General features: G+C 40.5%; 2 protein-coding genes across 3 annotated transcripts in view; one reads left to right on the top strand and one right to left on the bottom strand.

Annotated features, from left to right (window-relative positions):
- The window catches only part of LOC143290857 (uncharacterized), a 94,335-nt gene extending 87,305 nt beyond the window's left edge, over positions 1 to 7,030 (bottom strand). The window contains exon 1 of the mRNA XM_076600437.1: positions 6,981 to 7,030. The gene's annotated coding sequence lies outside the window, so the exon portion shown is untranslated. The remainder of the gene's footprint in view (positions 1 to 6,980) is intronic.
- A 3,383-nt stretch (positions 7,031 to 10,413) lies between these two features.
- LOC143294023 (methyltransferase-like protein 22) lies at positions 10,414 to 23,555 on the top strand. 2 transcript variants are annotated; one of them, XM_076605417.1, is made up of 11 exons: positions 10,414 to 10,542; positions 10,982 to 11,068; positions 12,087 to 12,224; positions 12,888 to 13,022; positions 13,518 to 13,558; positions 14,091 to 14,235; positions 14,586 to 14,714; positions 16,095 to 16,181; positions 18,072 to 18,171; positions 20,960 to 21,128; positions 23,074 to 23,555. In XM_076605417.1, the coding sequence occupies exons 1-11, from the start codon at positions 10,500 to 10,502 to the stop codon at positions 23,122 to 23,124; spliced, it is 1,125 nt and encodes a 374-aa protein (XP_076461532.1). In that variant the 5' UTR covers positions 10,414 to 10,499; the 3' UTR covers positions 23,125 to 23,555. The 2 variants fall into 2 exon arrangements, with proteins under 2 accessions (XP_076461532.1, XP_076461541.1); XM_076605426.1 differs by lacking the exon at positions 14,586 to 14,714.
- Positions 23,556 to 24,650: the final 1,095 nt, after the last annotated feature.

Below are 24,650 nucleotides of genomic sequence, written 5' to 3' on the forward strand. Positions count from 1 at the left end.
CCACAGGACCTCCGTGACGCAGTCATCATCACCCTGTATAAAAACAAGGGAGAAAAGTCGGACTGCTCCAACTACAGGGGGATAACTCTGCTCTCCATCGCAGGCAAGATCCTCGCCAGAGTCCTCCTAAATCGGCTGGTGCCTACTATCGCCGAAGAACATCTCCCAGAGAGTCAGTGTGGCTTTAGAGCCAACAGAGGCACCACTGACATGGTCTTCGTTCTCAGACAGCTACAAGAAAAATGTCGGGAACAGAACAAAGGACTGTATGCGACATTCGTCGATCTCACGAAAGCTTTCGACACCGTGAGCAGAAAAGGTCTGTGGGAGATCATGAAACGTCTAGGATGCCCCCCAAAATTCCTCAGCATGGTCATCCAACTACATGAGGAACAGCGTGGACAGGTCAGACACAGCAACGACCTTTCGGAGCCCTTCCCAATTGGAAATGGAGTGAAACAAGGTTGTGTCCTCGCGCCGACCCTCTTCACAATCTTCTTCAGCATGATGCTCCAACAGGCCACTGAAGATCTTGGCGACGACGACGGTATCTTCATCAGATACCGCACTGATGGCAGCCTATTCAACCTGAGGCGGCTACAGGCACACACCAAGACACTGGAGCAACTCATCAGAGAGCTTCTGTTTGCCGACGATGCTGCCCTCGTCACCCATACAGAAGCGGCCCTGCAGCGTATAACGTCCTGCTTCGCAGAGGCTGCGCAGCTCTTCGGCCTAGAAGTCAGTCTGAAAAAGACGGAAGTTCTCCACCAGCCTGCCCCACAGGAAGAATTCCACGCTCCTCACATCAACATCGGTGAGACAGAGCTGAAGTCGGTCCACCAGTTCAGCTACCTAGGCTGCACCATCTCGTCTGACGCCAAGATCGACAAGGAGATCGACAACAGACTTGCAAAGGCAAACAGCGCATTCGGCAGGCTGTACAAGAGAGTGTGGAACAACAAACACCTGAAGAAAGACACAAAGATCAGCGTGTACAGAGTTGTTGTACTGCCCACCCTGTTGTATGGCTCCGAAACCTGGGTCACCTACCGGCACCACATACGACTGCTTGATCGCTTCCACCAGCGCTGCCTTCGCACCATCCTCAGCATCCACTGGAGTGACTACATCACAAATGTCGAGGTCCTGGAGCAGGCAAAGACTATCAGCATCGAGGCAGTGCTGCTAAAGACCCAGCTACGTTGGGCAGGGCACGTGTCCAGGATGGAGGACCACCGCCTGCCCAAGATCGCGCTGTATGGCGAACTGTCCACTGGCCACCGTGACAGAGGAGCACCCAAGAAGAGATACAAAGACTCCTTGAAGAAAGCTCTCGGTGCCTGTCACATTGACCATCGCCAGTGGTCCGCAGTAGCCGCTGATCGAGAGACCTGGCGACGCACCATCCACCAAGCTGTCTCCTCCTTCGAAAACAACCGCAGGGCCAGCCTTGAGGACAAACGCAGAAGGAGGAAGAACCACGACGCTGCAGCCGCGAACCCAGACCAGACTTTCCCTTGCAACCGCTGCGGCCGACTCTGCTTTTCCCGCATTGGCCTTGTCAGCCATGAGCGTGCTTGCATCAGACGTGGACAACGACCTTCCTAGATCTTCGTCAGCGAAGCCAGGCCATGATGACATATATAAAACTATGCATGCAGATAGACATACATACATAGATACATACATACATACATATATGTGTGTGTGTGTGTGTGTGACTGAAACCCCTAAGTGAGTGACACTCTGTTATCTCATCTGTCATCAAAAAGCATGGGCTAAGAACAATCACACCTTTTGAAAAGAACATAGAACTTGGGTAACATTTTGACAGTCATCAATCTAGCTCAGTCAAATAGGCTGATTTGAAGTAGTTATTTCATTAAAAAAAAAAAAAAAAAAAAAAGACCAGTAATTAGACATGATCCAGTAAAGTATTGTACATCAGTATCTAACATACTTAAATAGGCGAACTCAGTACACTGTCCCACATGTAACATTTCAGATGTTTTGAAATGTGTACACAAGAAGACCAAGACTGGACAGCACAAGGAAAACTATCTTCTATAAATGATGGTCTTGTTTTTCCAAAACAATAATAGCCATGTTATAGGGCATCAATAATAGCCGTGTTATAGGGTGTCAATAATAGCAAAGGTTAAATCCATTTCGAGTGACCTAAATCTGACAAAGCTATGATGACTCCAGCTTCACCGGTCATATTGATTATATTAGCCTTGTTACAGAAATTGCTTGATGAATAATGCTTGGTGACAAATGTCAGACATGTTAACAGGGTTCTTTGCATCTCCTTCTAGCACACCTCATTAAGCCTTCGGCTCGTCCTGATGTGATGACACAGCACTATCAAGGTGTGATAAAAGACACCGTCTTTTATTGGAAATCTACAACACGCTATCGTGATTGTGTGTGTGTGTGTGTGTGTATGTGTGTGAGTGTGTGTGAGCCATTCCTGATTGATCCTGAGCCATTACTGACCTCCATCAAACTGGAGAATAGATGTCACACCATTGAGACAGTTGTTTACTAAAGAGACAAAGACAAACAGCGAGCTAATGGGCAGTGTAAAAAACTAAAACAGGAATATTTCTTTACACTCATGACTGATATCTAATAATAGAAATAGCAACTGAACAAAATGACCAAGCCATATGATATCAATGCTTTTTGTGCATTGTATTCAGAGAAATAAGAGAAGAAGTGGTATCCTGTTTTGTATTTGTATTTGTATTTATATTTCTTTTTATCACAACAAATTTCTCTGTGTGAAATTCGGGCTGCTCTCCCCAGGGAGAGCGCATCACTGCAGTACAGTGCCACCCATTTTGTTTGTATTTTTTTCCTGCGTGAAGTTTTATTTGTTTTTCCTATCGAAGTGGATTTTTCTACAGAATTTTGCCAGGAACAACTCACTGGTTGCCATGGGTTCTTTTACATGCGCTAAGTGCTGCTGCACACAGGACCTCAGTTTATTGTCTCATCCGAATGACTAGCGTCCAGACCATGACTGAAGGTCTAGTTGAGGGGGAGAAAATATCAGTGGCTGAGCCGTGATTCGAACCAGCGCGCTCAGATTCTCTCGCTTCCAAGGCAGACGCGTTACCTCTAGGCCATCACTCCACATTTTGACGTGATCTCAGTGGTACAAAACATAAATACTAAATAGCCAGATATGTGCTGGGCAAAATCATAATAATAAAGATGATAATAATGAATACTTATATGGCACACTATTCTGAAATCAATGACATGCCTCTACTGCAGAAAACCCAAGCGAAATGGATCACTTGCTCGTTGGTGCACACACTGATACACACACATGCACACACATACACACAGCAGACAACCCACATGAAATCAACCTCTCACATATTGGTAAACACGCTGATGCACATGTGCACAATTCACATGCACACATACATAAGCTTGCACACATCTCCAAGCACATATTCCTAATGAAAGAAACATCATATCTGTTTCAAAAGAAGCATGCCACTCTGAATTTGATGCTATGCTAAGGGAACCATTTTTCATATAAACTGAAATTGATCAACATTTACAAGATTCTGCACTAAGTTCTGGGGCTATCCATGTAATATATGCTGTCCCCACATTTTCTCCCCCCCCCCCCCCCCCCCCCAAATCCCCCTCCCAACCCCGTCACCCCCCACACACTGATAAATTGACTTTTGGTTGAGGCCATAGGAGAACTAAAATTTGAAAGTTGCATCAATATGTTTGATTACAATAAAATCAGACAAATAAAATAGCTTCAGTAAAGAATATAGACCTGCAATACAAGTTTATATTCTTATACTTTGTGATCTTCAGAGTCATAGTCAAAATTAACCATTATCATGATTACGATTATTTCCTGTAAGGTTTGATATTCAACAACCAAATTTCTCCAGTTGGAGATAATAAAGTTATTCTTATCTTATCTTATCTTATCTTAACCATCAGTGGTAACAGAGTCAAGATATGGCATCTGTTCATTTGAACTCTTAGCAGACTACCTATTTGGTGCTAATGTGCATGCATGTTTAACCATATGGTGATGTGGAAACCACCACCCTGATACCACTTTGGTCAGAGAGCTTGACCAAAACAATTGAACATACACACCCTGAATTAAACACTGCAGGCGAGTATAAAAATTGTGACAAGATCAACTGCATGAATGGAACATGTACTCAAATTCTTTTTACAGATGTGGAACAAAAATTGTCCAATCCATGAAATGGGCACAGTGCAAGCCACATAAGTGATTAATATCACCCTCTAACAGGAAATCCTTACAAATCCAAACACTGCCCATGTCAGTATCCCTGACCACAATCAATGGGAGAAGAGCTAACCATTACATTTACTACCCATTAGTAGATGCCCTGCAATAATGTTGTATGCAAAGCCAAATGTAAACAGGACAGAAAAAGATGATCTGCCAACCACAAAACCATTTTGACAACCTATCTTGACCAGAACAGTGCAATATGTGATGCTTAAATTAACAGGCTATATAAGTTCTTCAGGGCTGCCTTTTATTTCCACACAGTTCAACACATTCCTGGAAAACTTTATGACTGATGCACAGGTCTGTCGATCATATCTAGCGCAGTCAGCACTGGAAGAACTATCACGAACCTTTGCTTCACAGATGACATTCGAAGAAAACCATGAACAAGAACTTGCCACTTACAATGATTTTTTTGAGTTGTCCTTTTCTTACTTCCACTGCAAGATTAAAATTATACAAGTTGATAAAGATACAAAACTCCTGACAGCAAGTATCATTCATTATCAATAGGTAAGCAGGTAAACTGGGTTTATCTTCAGTTCAATGGCAGTATGCACTGGAAACAACTTTCAAACCACAGTGAAATATATCTTTTGTTTATAATGCAACATCCTTTCAAACTGAAAGGGTTAAGAACTAAGGGTTAATAATTACATTATCATATACTGTGACAATGTTCACACCAATGAAATGGCATTACCACTGGTTGCCAGAATCACACAAAAAATTACAATGCAGAGTCAGTGAACGATGAACTCAATTCAACTTTCAAGGCTGGTATTCATCAAAAAATTATCATAATGATAATGCTTATGTTTCTCTTTCAAAAAACAAAAACAAACAAACAAACAAACAAAAACAAACAAAAAAAGATATTCAGCGAAATAAAAATGGTTAAAATTGCAATTATAATGTGTTTGCATGGCAAACTAAAATGACAGTTCCTTCTTTGAAGCTTCCAAGAAGCTTGTTTTAGAGCTTTGTATATTTAGCATGTACAGTGTATGTGTGCTTATGCGCATGTGTGTGCACAGATAAAATATTCTAAATTGGCACTGGAAATAAATAGTATATATCACATAAACACTTTCAGAAATTTCTATTCCATATCATAAAGATAATCTGAACTAATTATTACATAATTCCATTGTAGTTAAACACCAGTCTTTCACATGGGATGATAAATAAAAGTCCTATGTCCCATGTGCAGCATACACTTACCACATGTATGCAAAAGAACCAACCACAAGGAAAGGGTTGTCCACAGCAAAATCATGTAGAAAAATCGGCAATATCCACAATTTTCCCCTCAAGACTAAATGAGTATGTGTTCATAACAAAGCGTGGACATTAACTCAGTCATACACAGGAGTAGAGGGGAAGAAATATAAATATAGACTTAAATTAAAATCCACTTCATAATGGTAAAACAAATACACTAGCTGACAGTGAGTGGGGGATGGAGGTGGGGGGGGGGGGGGGGGCAACTAGAGGTAGTGCTGCACAAAGGCAAAACACTCCTCTCAGGGACAGCTCTGTGGCAGTCTGAATTTCACAACGAGAAAATGAGGTATGACAGAAAAGTAATAAAATACAATGTACATCAGTCTGAATCTCCCATCGGTATGATTTTGGTTTACACATGCTTTAATTCTCAAAAACAAGCAATAGCCGAGTGGTTTAAGAGTTGGACTTTCAATTTGTGGGTCCCGGGTTCGAATCACAGTAACGGCGCTTGGTGGGTAAAGGGTGGAGATTTTTCCGATCTCCCAGGTCAACATATGTGCAGACCTGCTAGTACCTGAACCCCCTTCGTGTGTATACGCACGCAGAAGATCAAATACGCGCGTTAAATATCCTGTAACCTATATCAGTGGTCGGTGGGTTATGGAGACACGAAAATACCCAGCATGCATGAACCACGACAGTCATCGGCAAGTCGATGTTGGTCGTGTAACGGAAAGAAGAAGAAGACATTGAGCAGCAACAAGCCGTAGTTTATGCTGTAATCAGTCTCAGTCTCCCTTTGCTTCTTGGGATGTAATTTCAAATCTTAAGATATGGTCTAAAAAAGCGTTGTCACGAACTCATGTTGCTTCATGTATGTTAAATGCAACTGAAGAACTAGACACATAAAACATCTAATATTCAAAGTCCTATTTCATAAAAAAAGAAAAAAAAGAAGCTGAAATCAACCCCCAAAATAGCGAAGACTGACATCTTGACATGAGTCAGATCAATTTCTCTCAATTTTTCGTGCAACACTGAAAAGAGGTAAACAACCATGAACGGGTCAAGCGGGAGAGATATAAAAATCAACTGAATATTAGTATGCTAAAGCGCGATTTTACCAAATTGTTGAGTATCGACAACCTTGGGGACTTTTTGGAATAAATCTTGACTTGACAGAAAATCAAAACAGCAAGCACGAAATGGGAGTGGGCAGGCGTGCAAAACATACGGGAATCGAACGGGAATGGGTTGGTCACACATGACACAACCAGTGACAGAACGTCACATCGCACACCTTCACACACCCATACAAAGTCCTACTGAAAAACTACATACCTTGTCTGGTGACTTAACAGTTGTATGTGCAAGCAGTTAATACTAAGAAAGCGGAAGTACACGCCAGGTGACAGAAAAAAGTAACACCCACCTTTTGATCAAAGAGATACCGCGAGTCAGTAGCTCTGACCTCGAAGGTTGCAAATCGAGGCGACAACCTCGATTTCACAACCGGAAGTTTATGTCTGCTTTCAGTTTCTGCTTTTATGCTGATTGTCACCAAAATCGTGTTCAGAACAACGTTATTATCTCAAGAATATAAATTAAATGTGGTGAAGTTTGTGGGACACACAGATTACAAGTATGGCAGTGTTTGGCATACATCAAACAGATCAAGCGTACGAAGTGACAGTATCGATCATCCAACATACACACACACGTGTGTGACTGACGTATGCACGCACGCAGGACTCACACACACACACACACACACACAACACACACACACACACGCCGCGTGCACACACACACACACACACACACACACACACACACACATACACACACACATACACCGTGACGTACACATCAAGTACACGGCCGCACACTGGCACACACCGTCAGTGACTCACACACACACACTCTCTCTCTCTCTCTCTCTCTCTCTCACACACACACACACACACACACACACTGACACACACACACACACATACACACACACACACACACACACACACACACACACTGACACACACTCACACCATGCAGGCGCTCTCTCTCTGCGGTCACACACACACCGTGACACACACACACACACACACACACACACACACACACACACACACACACACACACACACACACACACACAAGGGGAGGGGTTGACTAGACGGGGCTCGGGGGAGGAAAAAATGATTTCTGTTCAACAAGTGGCCGCACAGTAATAAAACTGATTTTTTGGTTCTGTGAGTTATGATTGTGTACGTGATGTATGGTGTCTTCCAGTTTTAATGTGCTGCAATGTGTGGTGTCACTAATTTTATGACTGATCACTTTTGCTTCTTGTGTATGTAACTCGCTGTTCGGAGACGGAGTTCTTGTAAAGAATCGTTTTCACGTTCAGTAAATTCTTACATCAGTTTCACAATCAGTTAGACCCCCCAACCAAAACATTGTATAAACTGACATTAACTATTTCACTGTTATTTAATTCATGTATCCCACAACTAAAAGGAGATACTGAAGGGGACATTAAAAAAAAACTTGAAAAAAAAAAGCCCGGGCCGTGAGGCCTAGGCAGTCTGCCAGTCCGTCCATACACTACTACTAGTACTGATGCTACTACTGCTACTAAAAAATAAACATCCGTAAAGGTAGATCTGAAGCACGTATATACTTTTCCACTGATAATCAGTTTGACAGGCAAGTTCTATATACCGACGGTTCGAACCGCTTTCCGACGGCGTATCATGAATAACAATTTGGGGCTGACATTTTTTCGTGAATAAGATGTATATCTAAAATGGTTCCCAGACAGATGATTCATAGTTCACACGCTCAATTTTCACTGGCACCACAATATAAAGATCGACCTTGCACAGAAGACGGATTCTTCCCGTAAACTGAATCAGTCAACATTTCTCAGTTTCGTCTCAGTTCAGCGCATTAAGATCTGCAAAAGGTTTAATCGGAATACTTTACTATAGGGGTGGTATCAGTGTGCTAGCACAGTCATTTGCGTATTACTAAGTAAAGAGTACAGGTGATAACAATGCACAAGTGCCCGGCCTTTTTTGGTGAGCTAGTGGGAGCCAAGTGTACTTTACACTGAGATAATTCGTGGCTAAAGTTGTTTCACTGATTCAGACTGACTGAGATCTTCGCTGGCGAGAAAGCCGCTGATAGTCCACAGAACCATGCGAGGGTAAATAACAATTAATTGTTGGACACTAGAATTTCATTGTCATCATGCCACTGAGATGAGGTTGAATATAGTGCTGAACTGATGCTGCGGAGGATAGATTAACAAACAATGCCAACTGAACTGGTGACAAAAGCCTCAGTGAACCCACCGTGGTTACTGAGTATACTAGCCTGCCGACATTCAGTGGAGGCCAGACAGGTGCGACTGAGTTGTGTCGTCAGTACATAGACACTAGAATTGAGATACTTATGTCTTTGGTCAGTTCACCTCAGTGTCACGTACTGTGGCAAGAGAGACAGAGACAGAGACAAAGAGACAGAGAGTTAAAATAGTTATTTCAGTCACTGTTTGCACGGCATGCATCAGTAGTCAGTCCAACATAACTGTACAGTGATTAACTTTGCCTTCAGTCAAGCGCTGAGTTTCTCTAACTGATGATCCCTGACACTTCGCCGCAAGGCGCGGCCGCCATATATACAGTGACCACTGAGGCGGCACTGGAGCGTTTCGCGTGACATGCGGGTATCACTGAGTTGTCAACTCAGTGAATGATGAATAATAGACCGGCGTGTCATTACTACAACGTCAGTGGCACTCGGCACGTGTCATCTATTCTATTTCATTATAATTTTTTAAAGAATTTTTTTCTAGGCCATCCACTCCTTCACTGAGTATACTGACATAATTATACGGATTCGCCCAATCCCTCGATCAGTTCTCTTGATCCGTCACACATCGTCAGTACACGCAATATGATCATTCTGTCGCGCGCGCGCGCCGGGCGCGCTGGCGCGTACTCAGTAGTACACACACACACGACACACAAACACACACACACACACACACGTTCGATCGCAGGCATACAACTGAGCGGGACGTACACAAGCAGGCACGAGCTGTGACGCCGGCTGACACATGCATACATACTCGTCGACACGCATGCACGACAGCCCGCACACAGTGACTCCGGCGATCACTGACAGACATCCAAACTGACACCCATGATACCTCTCGCTCCACAAACACACATACTTTTTTTTCTCAGGCATGCAAACATTTTTCATACAGAAATCTTGGCTTCACAACCAAAATTTAAGCAGTGGATTATATCTATTTAAAAAAAAAAAAAGCTTTTAATATCCCTTTTCTTTTCCATTGATATCACGGTATGGCCGGCTAGTGGCTTAATTGAGCATTTTTCGTCATTTCAGTTTACACCATTTTGAGGTATGGAAATTAAAACAAAGCGCTAAAAAAAAAACTTCATTCATTCACACACACACACACACACACACACACACACACACACACACACACACACACACACACACACGACACACACATACACCGCGGCACACACACACACACACACACACACACACACACACACACATGAAAGAAACTTTGTACAGATGTGCTTTTTGAGTCAGTCAGGAAAGATTTCAACTGAGAGTTTGTTTGGGGGGTCTGTTGCTGGGGATCTCTCTCTCCCTCTTATGCAATGGGTTATTTGTTATAATTCTAAGGTACTTCTCTGTTTGAAACACTGATTGGAAAGAACAGAAACAATCATATTTATCGTTCCTTTCTGTTTCTCCAGGCTAGTTTTGCTTGTAACAAGCAATTTCAGTATTATAATCTAGTAAATTCCGGCTTCAGAGAGAGAGAGAGAGAGAGAGAGTTGGTCGAAGTGGAGATAAGTGCATTTGATTGTCGGAGGTGACGGGCCTTGGCGCACCACACCATGGACGCAGAAGCAGAGCGAACTACAAATACTGAAGAGAGACGTGAGTCAGATTTAAGCCTCTGTCACATCCGTGGTGCGAATCAGACTTAAGCCTGTGTGGTGTCGTTGCTTGCATAACTTGTGCAGTGTTGTGGACAACCAGCAGTATAATAGTCTTAGCAACCTTTGATAATTGTCTCAGTCGTCAACAAATAATTAATTTGATGTAAGTTGTAAGGCTTGAGGGGCATGTTTACAATTAGTACACACACACACACACACACACACACACACACACACTGTCTCGCTCTGTCTCTGCCTGTCTGTCTGTCTCTGCCTGTCTGTCTGTCTGTCTCAGTCTCTCTCTCTCTCTCTCACACATACACACACACCATACTTATAAGCATATGTATCATGGACTGGAGATTGTTTCTGTCTCATTGTTTAATTTCTGTTGAGAAAAGGGGGTGGAAATGATGTTTTTATTTCGTTTCTCACAGAGTGGACTGCAGAACCCCAAGTGCTGTCTGATGTTCATGTACATTCAACAGCTCATTCTGTGCACATCGATAATGTAGAATTTTCAGGTACGTTGATTTCATAAATAAGTATCATTATTACCATTTCCTAAAGAGTCTTGAAATACTTTTACATGCAATTGTGCACCAGACAACAGGCTGAAATGTACGTATTCCTTGTGTATTTTAAATTCTTTTTTCAATGTTTCAAGGAATATTTATTGCGTCAGTCATTAACAAGTTTGATACTGTGGTTGAATACAGAACACTTGTTGTTCAGACTTTTATCTAGGTTGTAAATTGTCATAGTGAATTTAAAGGCAGTATAAACAATAATTCTGTTTTCAACGTAATGCATTACCCTCATCATCATATACAGTGCATCATATGTATTGATAGTTGCTGGTTAATATCATCACACACACACACACACACAAACACAAACACACACACACACACACACACACACACACACACACAGAGTTTCATTGACCAGTGGTAGATAGCTTGTCTATGTAAATTCAAGTAAGGATTGCCCAAAACTTGTGTCAGTCACTCAGTGCATGTTTTCCTGCGAATGCTGGGTGATAGCTCAGCTAAGCTTGACAACTTTCATGTCCAACTGTACACTCATTTTCACCTCCCTTGCATCCATTTGGAACTTCAACATCAGTCACTTATTAGTTTTAGTTGCTGTTGCTTTTTTCTCTCACAGCAGCATGTTTTGTCACCCTTTTTGTTTTCTTTTGTTTTCTTCTTGATATTAACCTGCATCAACAGCTATGGTAAGTCATTGGATCGTGATTTTTCGCCCACTGAGATTGAAAATACCACTGTCTCCAGTTTACTTGCCATGAGGGTTCGGTCACTGTTATGGTTGAGATATCAGATGAGTCCACAGGATATGAAACTACCTGCAGCAGTTGTATCTGATAAAATTCAAATGCCCCTTTCCCATGACCCAGACCTTGTATCATTGAAGGGTTCAGATCCTCCAGTTTTGTTGTTGTTGTTGTTGTTACATTCAGGTTTCTGTGTTCTCCTGTAAATTGTAACACTTTCTTCTTCTTTTTTTCTGTTGTTGCAGAAACAAGGTTTGCATTCAAGCCACCATGCTGGTTTATGTGCAGCAAAGAGGGTGGTGCTTTGGCATCACAATTGTGTGGTGATAGTTATGACACAGCAGCTACTAGCATTGTTGATGAGTTATCCAGTACCACAGAAGGTCTGTATTATTATACATATATATGAATGTGTAAAAGACTACTCTTAAGTGGGTTTTTTTTTTGGAAGGAGGAAGGTGGCAGAATGGTTAAGATGCTCAGCTGCCAATATAGAGAGTCTGTGAGGGTGTGGGTTTGAATCCCGCTCTTGCCCTTTCTCTCAGGTATGACTGGAAAATCAAACTGAACATCTAGTCATTCGGATGACATGATAAACACAATAAACCGAGGTCCTGTGTGCAGTATGCACTTGACACACTGTCAAGAACCCATGGCAATGAGAGAGTTGTCCTCTGGCAAAATTATGTAGAGGAAATACACTCTGATAGGTACACAAATATATAAGCATGCACTCAAGGTCTGACTAAGTGAGTTGGGTTATGTTGCTGGTCAGGCATCTGCCTAGAAGATGTGGTGTAGCGTTTATGGATTTGTCTGAACGCAGTGAGAAACTGAAACTGGAACTATTTGGGAACAATGGAACAAGTATTGAGTTTGAATGCCCTGATGGCTGGAGCCCTTAAAATGTTTGTCAGTGCTGGGGTCTTTGTGTTAAGAAACTTTTGTTTCCTGGTTTTGTTTGTTTGTTGATGAAATAACCGTCACTCTACTTGTTGGTATTGAACAAGCAAATGGTGATGAGGTGAGAAACATCTTTTTTTCAGGAGAGGTGTTGGCAAGGGAGGGAAGTCCAGGAACTGGTGAGGCAGAGGATGATTTCAGTACGGATGCTGATGGGGATCTGATAGTCCACAGAAAAAAGGCAGTGAAAGAGAGCCCTGAACAGGTCATCAACATTGGTATGGAAAAGACTTCTGTATGTCTGTTTTGTTTGTTGCCATTCTGTGAGGAAAGTGTCTGTTTAGTGTGTTGAATTTACACATTATCAGCTGTAAATTACTGTGAAAGGGTCTGTTTTTATGTGTTAAAGTTGCACATTATCAAAGTTGCACATTATCAGCAGTAAAGTACTGTACATTGTTCCATGAAGCTGTCAAAATGTTGTAAATAATTCTTTGATGAAAAGGAGGTCAAGGGTTTTTGCAAGGGTGCATTTTGAATGTTTTTTTTCTTCTTCTGAGTTTACTAACTGCAAACTAAGTATGTCTTTAAAGGATGGATGAATTGAAGTTTTGTGTGATGGAGTGCTGGGGAAATACAGCCTAAATGTTTTGAATTCAGTTCTCACTTGGTTTTGACAGAACAAAAAATGTTATGATGCCTGTTTCATAAATTATTATGAGAGAGAGTTAAGAAAGAGGGTGGAGGTTATGTAATAAGAATGTGTGTTTCAGTGCATGCCATGGGCACAGGCCTCAGCCATGTCGGACAGCAGGTAAATACCTGAATCATTAACAGGTAACACATGAATGATGAATGATATGGTTAGCACTCATGAATGGTTGGGCAGAAAATATGTTCCTTATTCGTGGATAAAATATATTAACAGAACATATGACAGATGAATGTCAAGGTGTGTGTTGATATGTTTCTGCCCTGTATTTTGTTATGTGTGATTTTACTGCTTCCAGTGTTAAGTAAAAAAAAACAAAACAAACAAACAAACAAAAAAGTATTGATCAGGCTACATCTCTTACATTTGTTGTTACAACTTTGAATGTAAAGTGATTTTGTTCTTGTAACCTGTATACAGGTGTGGTTATACGTTGGATATAAAGTGATTTTGTTCTGTCTTCTGTACAGGTGTTAGAGGCTGAAAGTAAAATGACAGTTTAAAAAAACAAAAAAACCTGTGTACAGGCATGGTTAGGGGCTGGATGTAAGGTGATTTTTTTTCTTCTGTCCTCTGTTAAGATGTGGTTAGAGGCGGATGTAAGGTGATTTTGTTTTTTTTGCCCTCTGTACAGGTGTGGTTAGGGGCATTGCTGCTGTGTGACTTCATGCTTCACTTTGGCAGCCTGCTGGAAGAGAAAGTGGTGATAGACCTTGGAGCAGGTGCTGGTCTCACCAGTATCGTGGCTGCCTTCCAAGCAGCTACTGTCTTCTGCACAGGTGGGTTGATTTGTGAGTAGTGTTCTTTATGTCAGGGGGGAGGGGAGGTGGTGGAAGGGGTCGGGGGGTGGGGGATCAAATTTGGAGATTGGGTTTTGTCTCAGCACTCGCATTGTTTGCTGTAGAGCTGGATTTCTTTCCAATGCATGTTTTATTTAGCACTCTGAATTGCCTGTTTGCTATGTTTTGTTTTCTTATACAGGTGTCAGGTTTAGTAATGTGTATTTTGATCAGCATAATGTATTAAAGAATTCACACACACATAATTATTATATGTATGATTCACAGTAAGCAGGATAATGTTGATGTCCCCCAGGCACAACTTTTCATACAGTGGTTCACATGTTCAGACAGAGGGGACGACATTCTTAACCTGGCTCGCCTCAACGTGAAAAGAAACGACTCTTTGCTTCAGAACACTGACATACGAGTGCGCAGTGTGGACTGGACTGCAGAGACACCTCTTGGAGTTAGCTCAGGTTTTTGACTTCTGAAGTTGCTGGTTTGTTATGTAGATTTAGTTAAAAGCTATCTTGGTAAGATAGGTTATTTATGAACAAAATTTTTATTGTCAGTAGTTTTCCCATTTGCCAAACTTCTTTTTTTGTTAAAAAAAAAGAAGAAAAAAAAAGCAACAACAAAAAGCGTTTAATTAAAGGACAGCTATAAAGCTATAATAATCATCATTGTAACAGTAAGTATTTGGAAAGTCCAACTGTAAGGAAGGGGATGGGTTTGGGGTAAGGGGAGAGGGGAGATTTGTTGGGAGTCAATGGGGATTCAGATTTTTAAAATTTTTATTTATTATTATTATTATTATTTTTTTATAATAAATTATAAAGGACATAGCCTCTTAGAATGATGATTCTCATAAAGAAATTAAAGTTGTGTACTGTACTAATTCACACAGAATTTTCATTGTGTTAGGAAGATACTTCACACTTTAGAAGCTTTATGTAGATAGAGGGAATTGTTTAACAAGATTTAAAATTGTAAAAACAAGTTTATTTGATTTTTTTTCTGGAGTTAAGTGTTCTTTAATATCTCAGTTTTGAACAATCAAGCACAAAATGGACTTCATCTTCCTTTGATTCTCTGCATAATGTACAAGTCATAGCAGAGAAGTTAGGCTGTCTATATTGATACTGATGAACAAACAGTTCAGATATGCCAAAGAAATAAAGGAGGTGGAGGGGGGGTGGGGGTGGGGTGGGGGTGGGAGGGAATGAGAGATATATGTTATCAGGGATCAGAAATATGTGAAGATGACTGAAAATTGGCCCCAGAAATGTCAATACCTGCAATAAGAGCAAAACTGAAGCAGTATCGATTTCTTTCATGAAATATGGTTAAACACTGCGTGATAGGACACTGAAATCTTAAAAGAGTATTGTGAAATAATTACTTAACTGATGTTCAGTGGTCCTCTGTATCATGATGTAGAGCTTGTCAGGGAAACCAGCTGTGTGTATCTCACCTGCATGTGTTCATCTTGTGGGACCACTGAAGCAGTAACTGCAGTTGCGTTTATCACAGTAGCTTTTCTGCACCACTGTATGTAAGTTTACCAGTATATGCCCCAAAGAGAATTCCTTGTGTTCATGTCAGTACATAGTTTCACTTAAAAAAACACCCAAAACTAGAACATGTATAGCAATGAGCTGATTTCTGCACAGCATATAAGATTCATATATCAACGCACATTTTCACATATGCATGTATGTATAGGAACAAACTAATATCTGCAAATGGTGTTTAGACAGCTAAGCAGATTTTTGTGTGTGTGTGTTTGTGTGTTTTCTTATCTTTTTGTTCCCTTGAGATTATTTTTGATGGTAATTTTGCTTTTGTGTTTTCAGATCCTTCAGATTCAGATGATGTGTTCAGCCTTTCAAAAGAAGATACAGAAATGTTAGGCACTTGCACTGTCATTTTAGCAGCTGAAGGTAAAGTGAATGTATTTTCCTGTGGATTTCATGGAGATTGTTTATTGGCAAGCCAGTGATGTGGTAGGGGAAAAATGTGAAGCAGAGTCAAAAGTTGAGTATTTGCAGAGTTAGAATTATTATTATCAGTCGTAAATAATTTAAGTGTTATATTTAGTAATTAGTTGCTTATGATTAGTCTGTTTTAATGAATGAAATGTAAGCAAGGGGAGTGAATCCTACAGTTTTAAGAAATAGTTTTGAAGTAGTTTTGTCCCTTCCTTTGATCTTTTTTAGTTCTATATATCTTGTGAATTTTGATGTTGTAGGTTCTGCCTTACTGATTTTTTCTGACCCCATCTCCATTGTGAAGTGGCCGGTTCTGCCTTGGAACTTCAATAGACCAGTCACCTTTTTCAGTAACAACTTGTGTCACACTGAGACATTTTTTTTTTTTTTCAAGTCAACAATGGTCATTTCCAGTTGCCTGTACATGTGATGTTTGCACTTGCTCATTAAAAAAGAAAGAAAAAAAAATCACATCCATGCTTTCACTGACTCGTGTGTCATGTCTCCCAGTTGACGATCAATCCCTTCTACCTGTGAACTCTCATCTTGCCATCCTGGCACAGGGTGAACAAAAACGCTTTCACTGTAAATTCCTCATGGTGTGTCTTAAGTACTCGATGCTTATATGTCACCATGCCGCAAATCACATAATTATATAAACATAAATCCAAAAAGGGATTGAAAAAATCTACCGTCAACAACTGTGATGTACTGGTACATTATTTCAATTGAAAATTGTACATGTGTTGAAATGTATGAATCTGTATGCAAAACCTTTCCATAACAAACACCTGAAACAGTTGAGTTTAAAAAAAATTTTTTTTACAAGTAATTTAGTCAAGGGAAAGTGGCCCTTTATCTAAAGAATAAAAAACATATATTTTTTTTACCCCAGTATAAATGACAAATGCAGATACTAATCTGATTATCCAAAGAGAGGAGCATATAGATAAATGTTTCCCCCTCTCTCTCTTATTTTCTGTGGTTGGCAGCACTGTCATATAAACATATTAATATAGACATAAATCAGCAGCTAAGTGCCAAAGAGCCAAAAAAAAAAGTACAGATATTGCCTTTATTTTAATGCTTGAGTTGGTCAAACCATTCAGTAAATCAGCTGATTACTTGGTCAGTATCTAAACTATTTTGGGGAGGCCTGTTTCTTGATGTGAAACTTACATCATGCTGTATTCTTACAGAAACTGAGCACCGGTTGTATGGCTATTTTAATGTTTTATAATCACTGAAACAGCAACACTGGTTGTATGGCTATTTGAATGCTTTATCATTACAGACACAGCAACACTGGTTGTATGGCTATTTGATTGCTTTATCATTACAGAAACAGAGCAACACCACTTGTATGGCTGTTTGAATGCTTTATCATTACAGAAACAGAGCAACACTGGTTGTATGGCTGTTTTAATGTTTTATTGTTACAGAAACAGCAACACTGGTTGTATGGCTGTTTGAATGCTTTATCATTACAGAAACAGAGCAACACCACTTGTATGGCTGTTTGAATGCTTTATCATTACAGAAACAGAGCAACACTGGTTGTATGGCTGTTTTAATGATTTATCGTTACAGAAACAGCAACACTGGTTGTATGGCTGTTTGAATGCTTTATCATTACAGAAACAGCAACACTGGTTGTATGGCTGTTTGAATGCTTTATCATTACAGAAACAGAGCAACACTACTTGTATGGCTGTTTGAATGCTTTATCATTACAGAAACAGAGCAACACTGGTTGTATGGCTGTTTGAATGCTTTATCATTACAGAAACAGAGCAATACTGGTTGTATGGCTATTTTAAGACTGTTCCATTTTCTTTTCAGTTGTCTATGACCTTGACCTGACAGACAGTTTCTTCCGTGTACTGTACAGTCTTCTTCTGCAACCCCCAGCAAAATCTGTCTATATGACTGTGGAGAAAAGGTGAGCAGGAAACAATGTCTTGAACAGCTTGGTGATTTTCTGATGACTTTGTTGTTGGTAGGAATGAATGAACCGTTTACATGAGTGATTTTTTTTCCCCCCAGTGATTTAGTTCTATGCACTAACCGACAATCAGAATGTAGTAAGGCTAGCCCACTTGCGTTTGGCACGGAGTGTGGTATCAGAAAAACATCATTACTAACATGCTGTATCTTATATGTTGAAATCTTGTCGGCTGTATTTTTTTGGGGGGAAATACAGAAGTTTGATACAAATTCCTGTGTTTTCCATGATGTGAGCTGGTTATTGATCTGGCAGTGGTTATACCAAAAACTTGTCAATGTACAGGATTCCTAAAATACTTTAAAAATAAAAATAAGCAAGCAAAAATAAAGCACACACACCTTCAGCTCTCTCGCTCCCCCCATCCTCCCCACCCACCCCCCGCAAAACTGTGATTACAACACTTGTGAAGTTTGGTAATACAGGTCATATTTAGCACGCTGATAACCCACCGGTTTTATTCTTTTCAGTTTCAGTCAAAGCACGCGGACTGATCCACTGCAGATGCATTATCTTCACATAAACCCAGAGCACTGATCAGACCTTGAGCTGATTCTGTTGGGATATTTTGATTATAGTTTGGATATATTAACCTGCTGATTCAGTTATTGTACCCATGTATGGGCAGTAATTTTGTGCTTGGCAGGCTGCACAATAGTTGAAGTTATCTCCCTGGACTTAAACTCTCACGGGAATACACAAGGTGATCTGCTAACAGATGAAATACGTTTGGATAGTCAAGTGCTTTTGATGACCATGATGATGTATAGTCATCCTCAATGTGGTTCTCATCCATTATTGTGGAAGTTACATCACCCAAACCAATTTTGGGTTATTTTCACTGAATCGTGATAGACCGACCTGATAGAAAGAAAAGCGGCATTTTCTGATTCTGTCAAATACAACAGGGCTCAACATTTAAAAAGTTCACTTGCCTGGATGGGATTTGTACTTGCCTGGCTTTCAGAAACTTACATCAAATATGCACACACACATACACACACTCACAGACACACACACACACACTTTCTGTGTGTGTGTTTGTCTCTCTCTCCCTCACACACACACTCTCACAAACACACAGAGAGAAGAACAAATAATGTTTCCTATGGGGTTAAAATCTAAGAGCTGTCATGGCCTTCTGTCTAAAAAATCTAGAGAAGATTTTGGTTATTTCAGAGGAAAAAGTTAAAAAAAAGAAAAAAGAGACAAAAGCAGTCTTAACACAAGCAGCTAGAGACAGTTTGTTTCCATGAGGTATTGTGGTGGTATTGCTGGTACCTGGTCAGTTAGCATTGACAGTTCTGTCTGGTCAAGCAGCTAGAGACAGTTTGTTTCCATGAGGTATTGTGGTGGTATTGCTGGTACCTGGTCAGTTAGCATTGACAGTTCTGTCTGGTCATGTAGTAGAGACAGTTTGTTTCCATGAGATATTGTGGTGGTATTGCTGGCACCTGGTCAGTTAGCATTGACAGTTCTGTCTGGTCATGTAGTAGAGACAGTTTGTTTCCATGAGATATTGTGGTGGTATTGCTGGCACCTGGTCAGTTAGCATTGACAGTTCTGTCTGGTCATGTAGTAGAGACAGTTTGTTTCCATGAGATATTGTGGAGGTATTGCTGGCACCTGGTCAGTTAGCATTGACAGTTCTGTCTGGTCATGTAGTAAAGACAGTTTGTTTCCATGAGGTATTGTGGAGGTATTGCTGGCACCTGGTCAGTTAGCATTAACAGTTCTGTCTGGTCATGTAGTAGAGACAGTTTGTTTCCATGAGGTATTGTGGTGGTATTGCTAGCAACTGTTCTGTTAGCATCAACAGTTCTGTCTGGTCAAGCAGCTAGAGACAGTTTGTTTCCATGAGGTATTGTGGTGGTATTGCTGGTACCTGGACAGTTAGCATTGACAGTTCTGTCTGGTCAAGCAGCTAGAGACAGTTTGTTTCCATGAGGTATTGTGGTGGTGTTGCTGGTACCTGGACAGTTAGCATTGACAGTTCTGTCTGATCATGTAATAGAGACAGTTTGTTTCCATGAGGTATTGTGGAGGTATTGCTGGTACCTGGACAGTTAGCATTGACAGTTCTGTCTGGTCATGTAGTAGAGACAGTTTGTTTCCATGAGGTATTGTGGTGGTATTGCTGGTACCTGGTCAGTTAGCATTGACAGTTCTGTCTGGTCATGTAGTAGAGACAGTTTGTTTCCATGAGGTATTGTGGTGGTATTGCTGGTACCCGGTCAGTTAGCATTGACAGTTCTGTCTGGTCATGTAGTAGAGACAGTTTGTTTCCATGAGGTATTGTGGTGGTATTGCTGGTACCTGGTCAGTTAGTATTGACAGTTCTGTCTGGTCATGTAGTAGAGACAGTTTGTTTCCATGAGGTATTGTGGTGGTATTGCTGGTACCTGGTCAGTTAGTATTGACAGTTCTGTCTGGTCATGTAGTAGAGACAGTTTGTTTCCATGAGGTATTGTGGTGGTATTGCTGGTACCTGGTCAGTTAGCATTGACAGTTCTGTCTGGTCATGTAGTAGAGACAGTTTGTTTCCATGAGGTATTGTGGTGGTATTGCTGGTACCTGGTCAGTTAGCATTGACAGTTCTGTCTGGTCATGTAGTAGAGACAGTTTGTTTCCATGAGGTATTGTGGTGGTATTGCTGGTACCTGGACAGTTAGCATTGACAGTTCTGTCTGGTCAAGCAGCTAAATCTAAAAGACTCTGTTTCCAGACAGGTCTTCACGATAGCAGACAAGGATGTGGTCAGCCCGGCATACGAACATTTCCGCGAAAACCTGGAGGACCTGAGCAGTGTGGATGAGGGACCTGTGCGCTTTCTGTGCTCCAGCGTGGACCTCGGCTTCCCTCAGTACTTCAGTTATCAGCGAACCAAAGAACTGGTGAGTTCATGCATGCATGCAGGGTTCATAAAAAACTGTTATGGACCACTTGGAAACTTACACAATTTTCTTCTTAGGGGCATAGTGAAATGCTGCTGCTCAATTTTGGCAAACGGTGTGGTATGCTGCCAATGTGATGAGCAGCATTCATAACCAGAGGTGCTTTCTTGTATTTCCTTTTTTTTTTCCTTCTTTTTTTTACAATGAAAATCCACAGATATCATTTATAAATCATCGAATGTCTGTACAATTTTGGCCAAAACATTAATTTTCAGACCCGTTTTTTAAGCTGATCATGGTGCATGTGTGCTTGAAAAGCTGTTTGTGTATTCAGAGGTCAGTGGTAGACCATAAGCATCATTCTAAACATCAACCAGATGATCAAGCATTTAATTATTGAAATAAATTCTGTTGATAAGAACTGAGACCTGCCAACCTTTCCTCATTCATTAGAATTTATTCCCCCAGCCTGAACTGCATTCCACAATGATTCCATACAGTTTGAATTGTACCACTCAACAGCAACAACAAAGAAAAAAAGAAGAAAAACAAGAGAGGCAAGGCCTTCAAGACTCACTTGTGATACACTTAAAAAAAAAATCCAAGCTTTTTATGTATTGAGTATAATTTCAAAATGTAATGTTTAAGATGAGAAAGATCAGTTTAAAGCAAATTAAGTCCCCTTGCATTAATTACAGAGTATTTTCCCTTCTTTACCCCCTTCACCAAAACGTTTGCAAAATAAATAAAACTTCCATGCTTAGCAAAAGAAGTTCTCTGTTTGAACAAAAAATGATAATAATGACTGCTCTTGTTGTTGGGTCAGAATATCAGATTAAAGTGCCAAGTTTAGAGAATACAAAAAAAAATATAACAGTAAATGCAGTTTGCATATAATTAGGCTTCACTTTTCATTTTTTTGTGTCCATCCCAGAGGTGCAATATTGTTTTAAACAAGATGACTGAAAAGAACTGAATTTTTCCTATTTTTATGCCTAATTTGGTGTCAACTGACAAAGTATTTGCAGAGAAAATGTCAATGTTAAAGTTTACCACAGACACACACACACACACACACACAGACAACCGAACACCGGGTTAAAACATAGACTCACTTTGTTTACACAAGTGAGTCAAAAAAAGTGCTTTACATTTGAATCTTGACAATCTTTGCCAGCCGCTAACTTCCACCAGCCTACTTTCTCACCAGCTAATCAGCATTCACGTTACAGCAGTGTCTGTCAAAAGCCACCAGCAAATCTGACATCATCATGTTGAAGAAGAAGGGAGATTCATTGCTTGCAGAGGAAAAGAAAAGAAAAAACCCAACAAATCGACCAAAAGTTTCATTCTGAATACATGGAAAAGTACCTGTGCATTCATAAAATCAGTTGTCAGCCAGTACCATGCTCACTGTGCTGTGTGGATGTGAAAATTTCTATGATGTTCTATATCACACAGAGCGTGTGACATTGTGAATAAATGCCATGGACACTTACCACTTGCTGTCAGTCCACCATTCTTCGTTGATTTAAAAAACATTTTTTTTAATTTATTGATTGATAAAAAAAATATACATATACAGGTAGGGTGTTGTATGTGTCGGTTTGATAACCAGTACGAAACATGCAATTTTTTCCGGGAAACATGAACATGAGAAAGGGTGGATTTAGAATGCAGTTTTAATAAATGAGGCTATAAATGAGGTTAGGGGTGTTCCAACTTGCTTTCATTTTTGTCCATTTTTATTCTGTGCATGGGGTGGTTAAAAGGGGAGGGGGGAGGGGTTGTTTATATACTGCTTTTTCTTGAGAAAGGAAATTTCATTGATTAACTGATCTTCAAACCACCTTTGTTGTGCTTTTCAGATTAAACATAAGTGGCTGATTGATGAATGTTGTCACTCAGGAATTGTAGCTGACAGGTGTTGGTTTGTTTGATGCAGGAACTGTGGAAGATTGAAGCAATATTCATACACCAGTCCAAGACCAGCTGAAGGTGTTGGTTTGTTTAATGCAGGAACTGTGGAAGATTGAAGCAATATTCATACACCAGTCCAAGACCAGCTGAAGGTGGCAAGATCAGCTGGTTGATTCATGTGTGTCTCCTTTCTAGGGGGGGTCACTCGCTCAGTCTGGCTCTGTGATGTGGTGATTATCGGCAGCTGTGGGCTTAGCAAGTTGTCTCTCGAAATAGACTGCTTGAAATAGAATGCATGGAGGTAAGGCTACTGAAAGAGTGACTTAAATTGGTAAACTGAGATCATGGTGTTGGAGGAGGATTGGCAGTACTCAGCTTGGCTTTGAAACAAAAAGTAAATCAGCCCTGCCTATTGATGTAGGTGGAGGGCGGAGCGTGGAGGTGGGAACGGTATTGGGCAGAGAGTGATGAATGATGTGTGTGTATGTGTGTGTGCGCATATGTGTGTGTGTGTGTGTGGAGGTGTGGCAGGGGGGGCGGGGGGGGGGGAAGATACAGAGCACTGGAAAAAATAAGACATTAAAAGGGGAGACATAGGCACAATATAGAAGGAAACGCTAACATCAAACAACTGTAACAATTATAACAAATGTCCAATTGGACTATGCAGCAAACCTTCTGCAATAGCAGATAACATCTTGAAATTGTCAAAAATACATTCAAAAGAATTTTCCGAGAAGTTTGATGTTCAGTGCCCCACATGCAATGGTGTATGCACTTTGGTCTGTGAAGCCAAGTGTCCACTGATGAAATCTACTGATGATGGCACAACATGTCATTGTTGGTTCCTGAGAGACAGCCATGAAGATGTAATATAAGGAGGAGGAGAAGAAAACAGGTGGTGGAGAAATGTACATGTTGCTGCTGCTGCTGATTCAGTGCAGCACCATTTGACCGACCTTCTGCTGCAGAGACTGCTACTCCTGGAGTAGACTGTTCAACCACTGAGGATATTTGAGCTTCCATGGCATGAAAATCATTGTCTTGGTGTGTGAATATTATCATCACATTTATTGAAGTTGTATTTACAGGGGAAAGGAGGGTGTTTTGTTTTTTAGGGTGGGGGCTGGGTAGAGAGTTTAAAGTAGAAGTTTTGCAGGCAGTGAAAAAATGCTTTAAATTGTAGACAAAGGGGATTATTTTCTTGTTGTATGAACAAAAAAAAAAAAAGAAGAAAAAAAAGAACAAAAACAACTCCATTGTTTGAAGTAATACTGATCATGTATGGAATGACAAAACATTGAATTGATTGTGATTAAAAAGAAAATGTTGTATAATAAATTAACATTTTATTTGTATTTTCTTGATTTGACAATAGTGTTCAGGTGTTTTGTCTGTGGTATTTCCAATGTTTTCTAGTTGGGCACTTTTGCCATCAGTCCTCTGACGATTGTCAGGAATATCCTCTTATGCTTAGGAAAATGAGAGGAGGGTGTGTGTCTAAAAGAATTTATGAAATTTGTATCATAACAATGTATTGATTTGCATTTACCTTGTGCATTGTATAGCTATTGATGATTGGTTATTCTCATTAATTTTTTT

The sequence above is a fragment of the Babylonia areolata genome, chromosome 1 (genome assembly GCF_041734735.1).
Source record: "Babylonia areolata isolate BAREFJ2019XMU chromosome 1, ASM4173473v1, whole genome shotgun sequence".
In the NCBI taxonomy this organism is placed as follows: Eukaryota; Metazoa; Mollusca; class Gastropoda; order Neogastropoda; family Buccinidae; genus Babylonia; species Babylonia areolata.

Coding starts and splice junctions, on each gene's coding strand:
- LOC143294023 (XM_076605417.1), top strand. CDS start 10,500: ATGGACGCAGAAGCAGAGCGAACTACAAATACTGAAGAGAGAC. Junction 14,236..14,585: donor AGCTACTGTCTTCTGCACAG/GTGGGTTGATTT, acceptor TCACATGTTCAG/ACAGAGGGGACGACATTCTT. Junction 16,182..18,071: donor TGTCATTTTAGCAGCTGAAG/GTAAAGTGAATG, acceptor TTTTCTTTTCAG/TTGTCTATGACCTTGACCTG.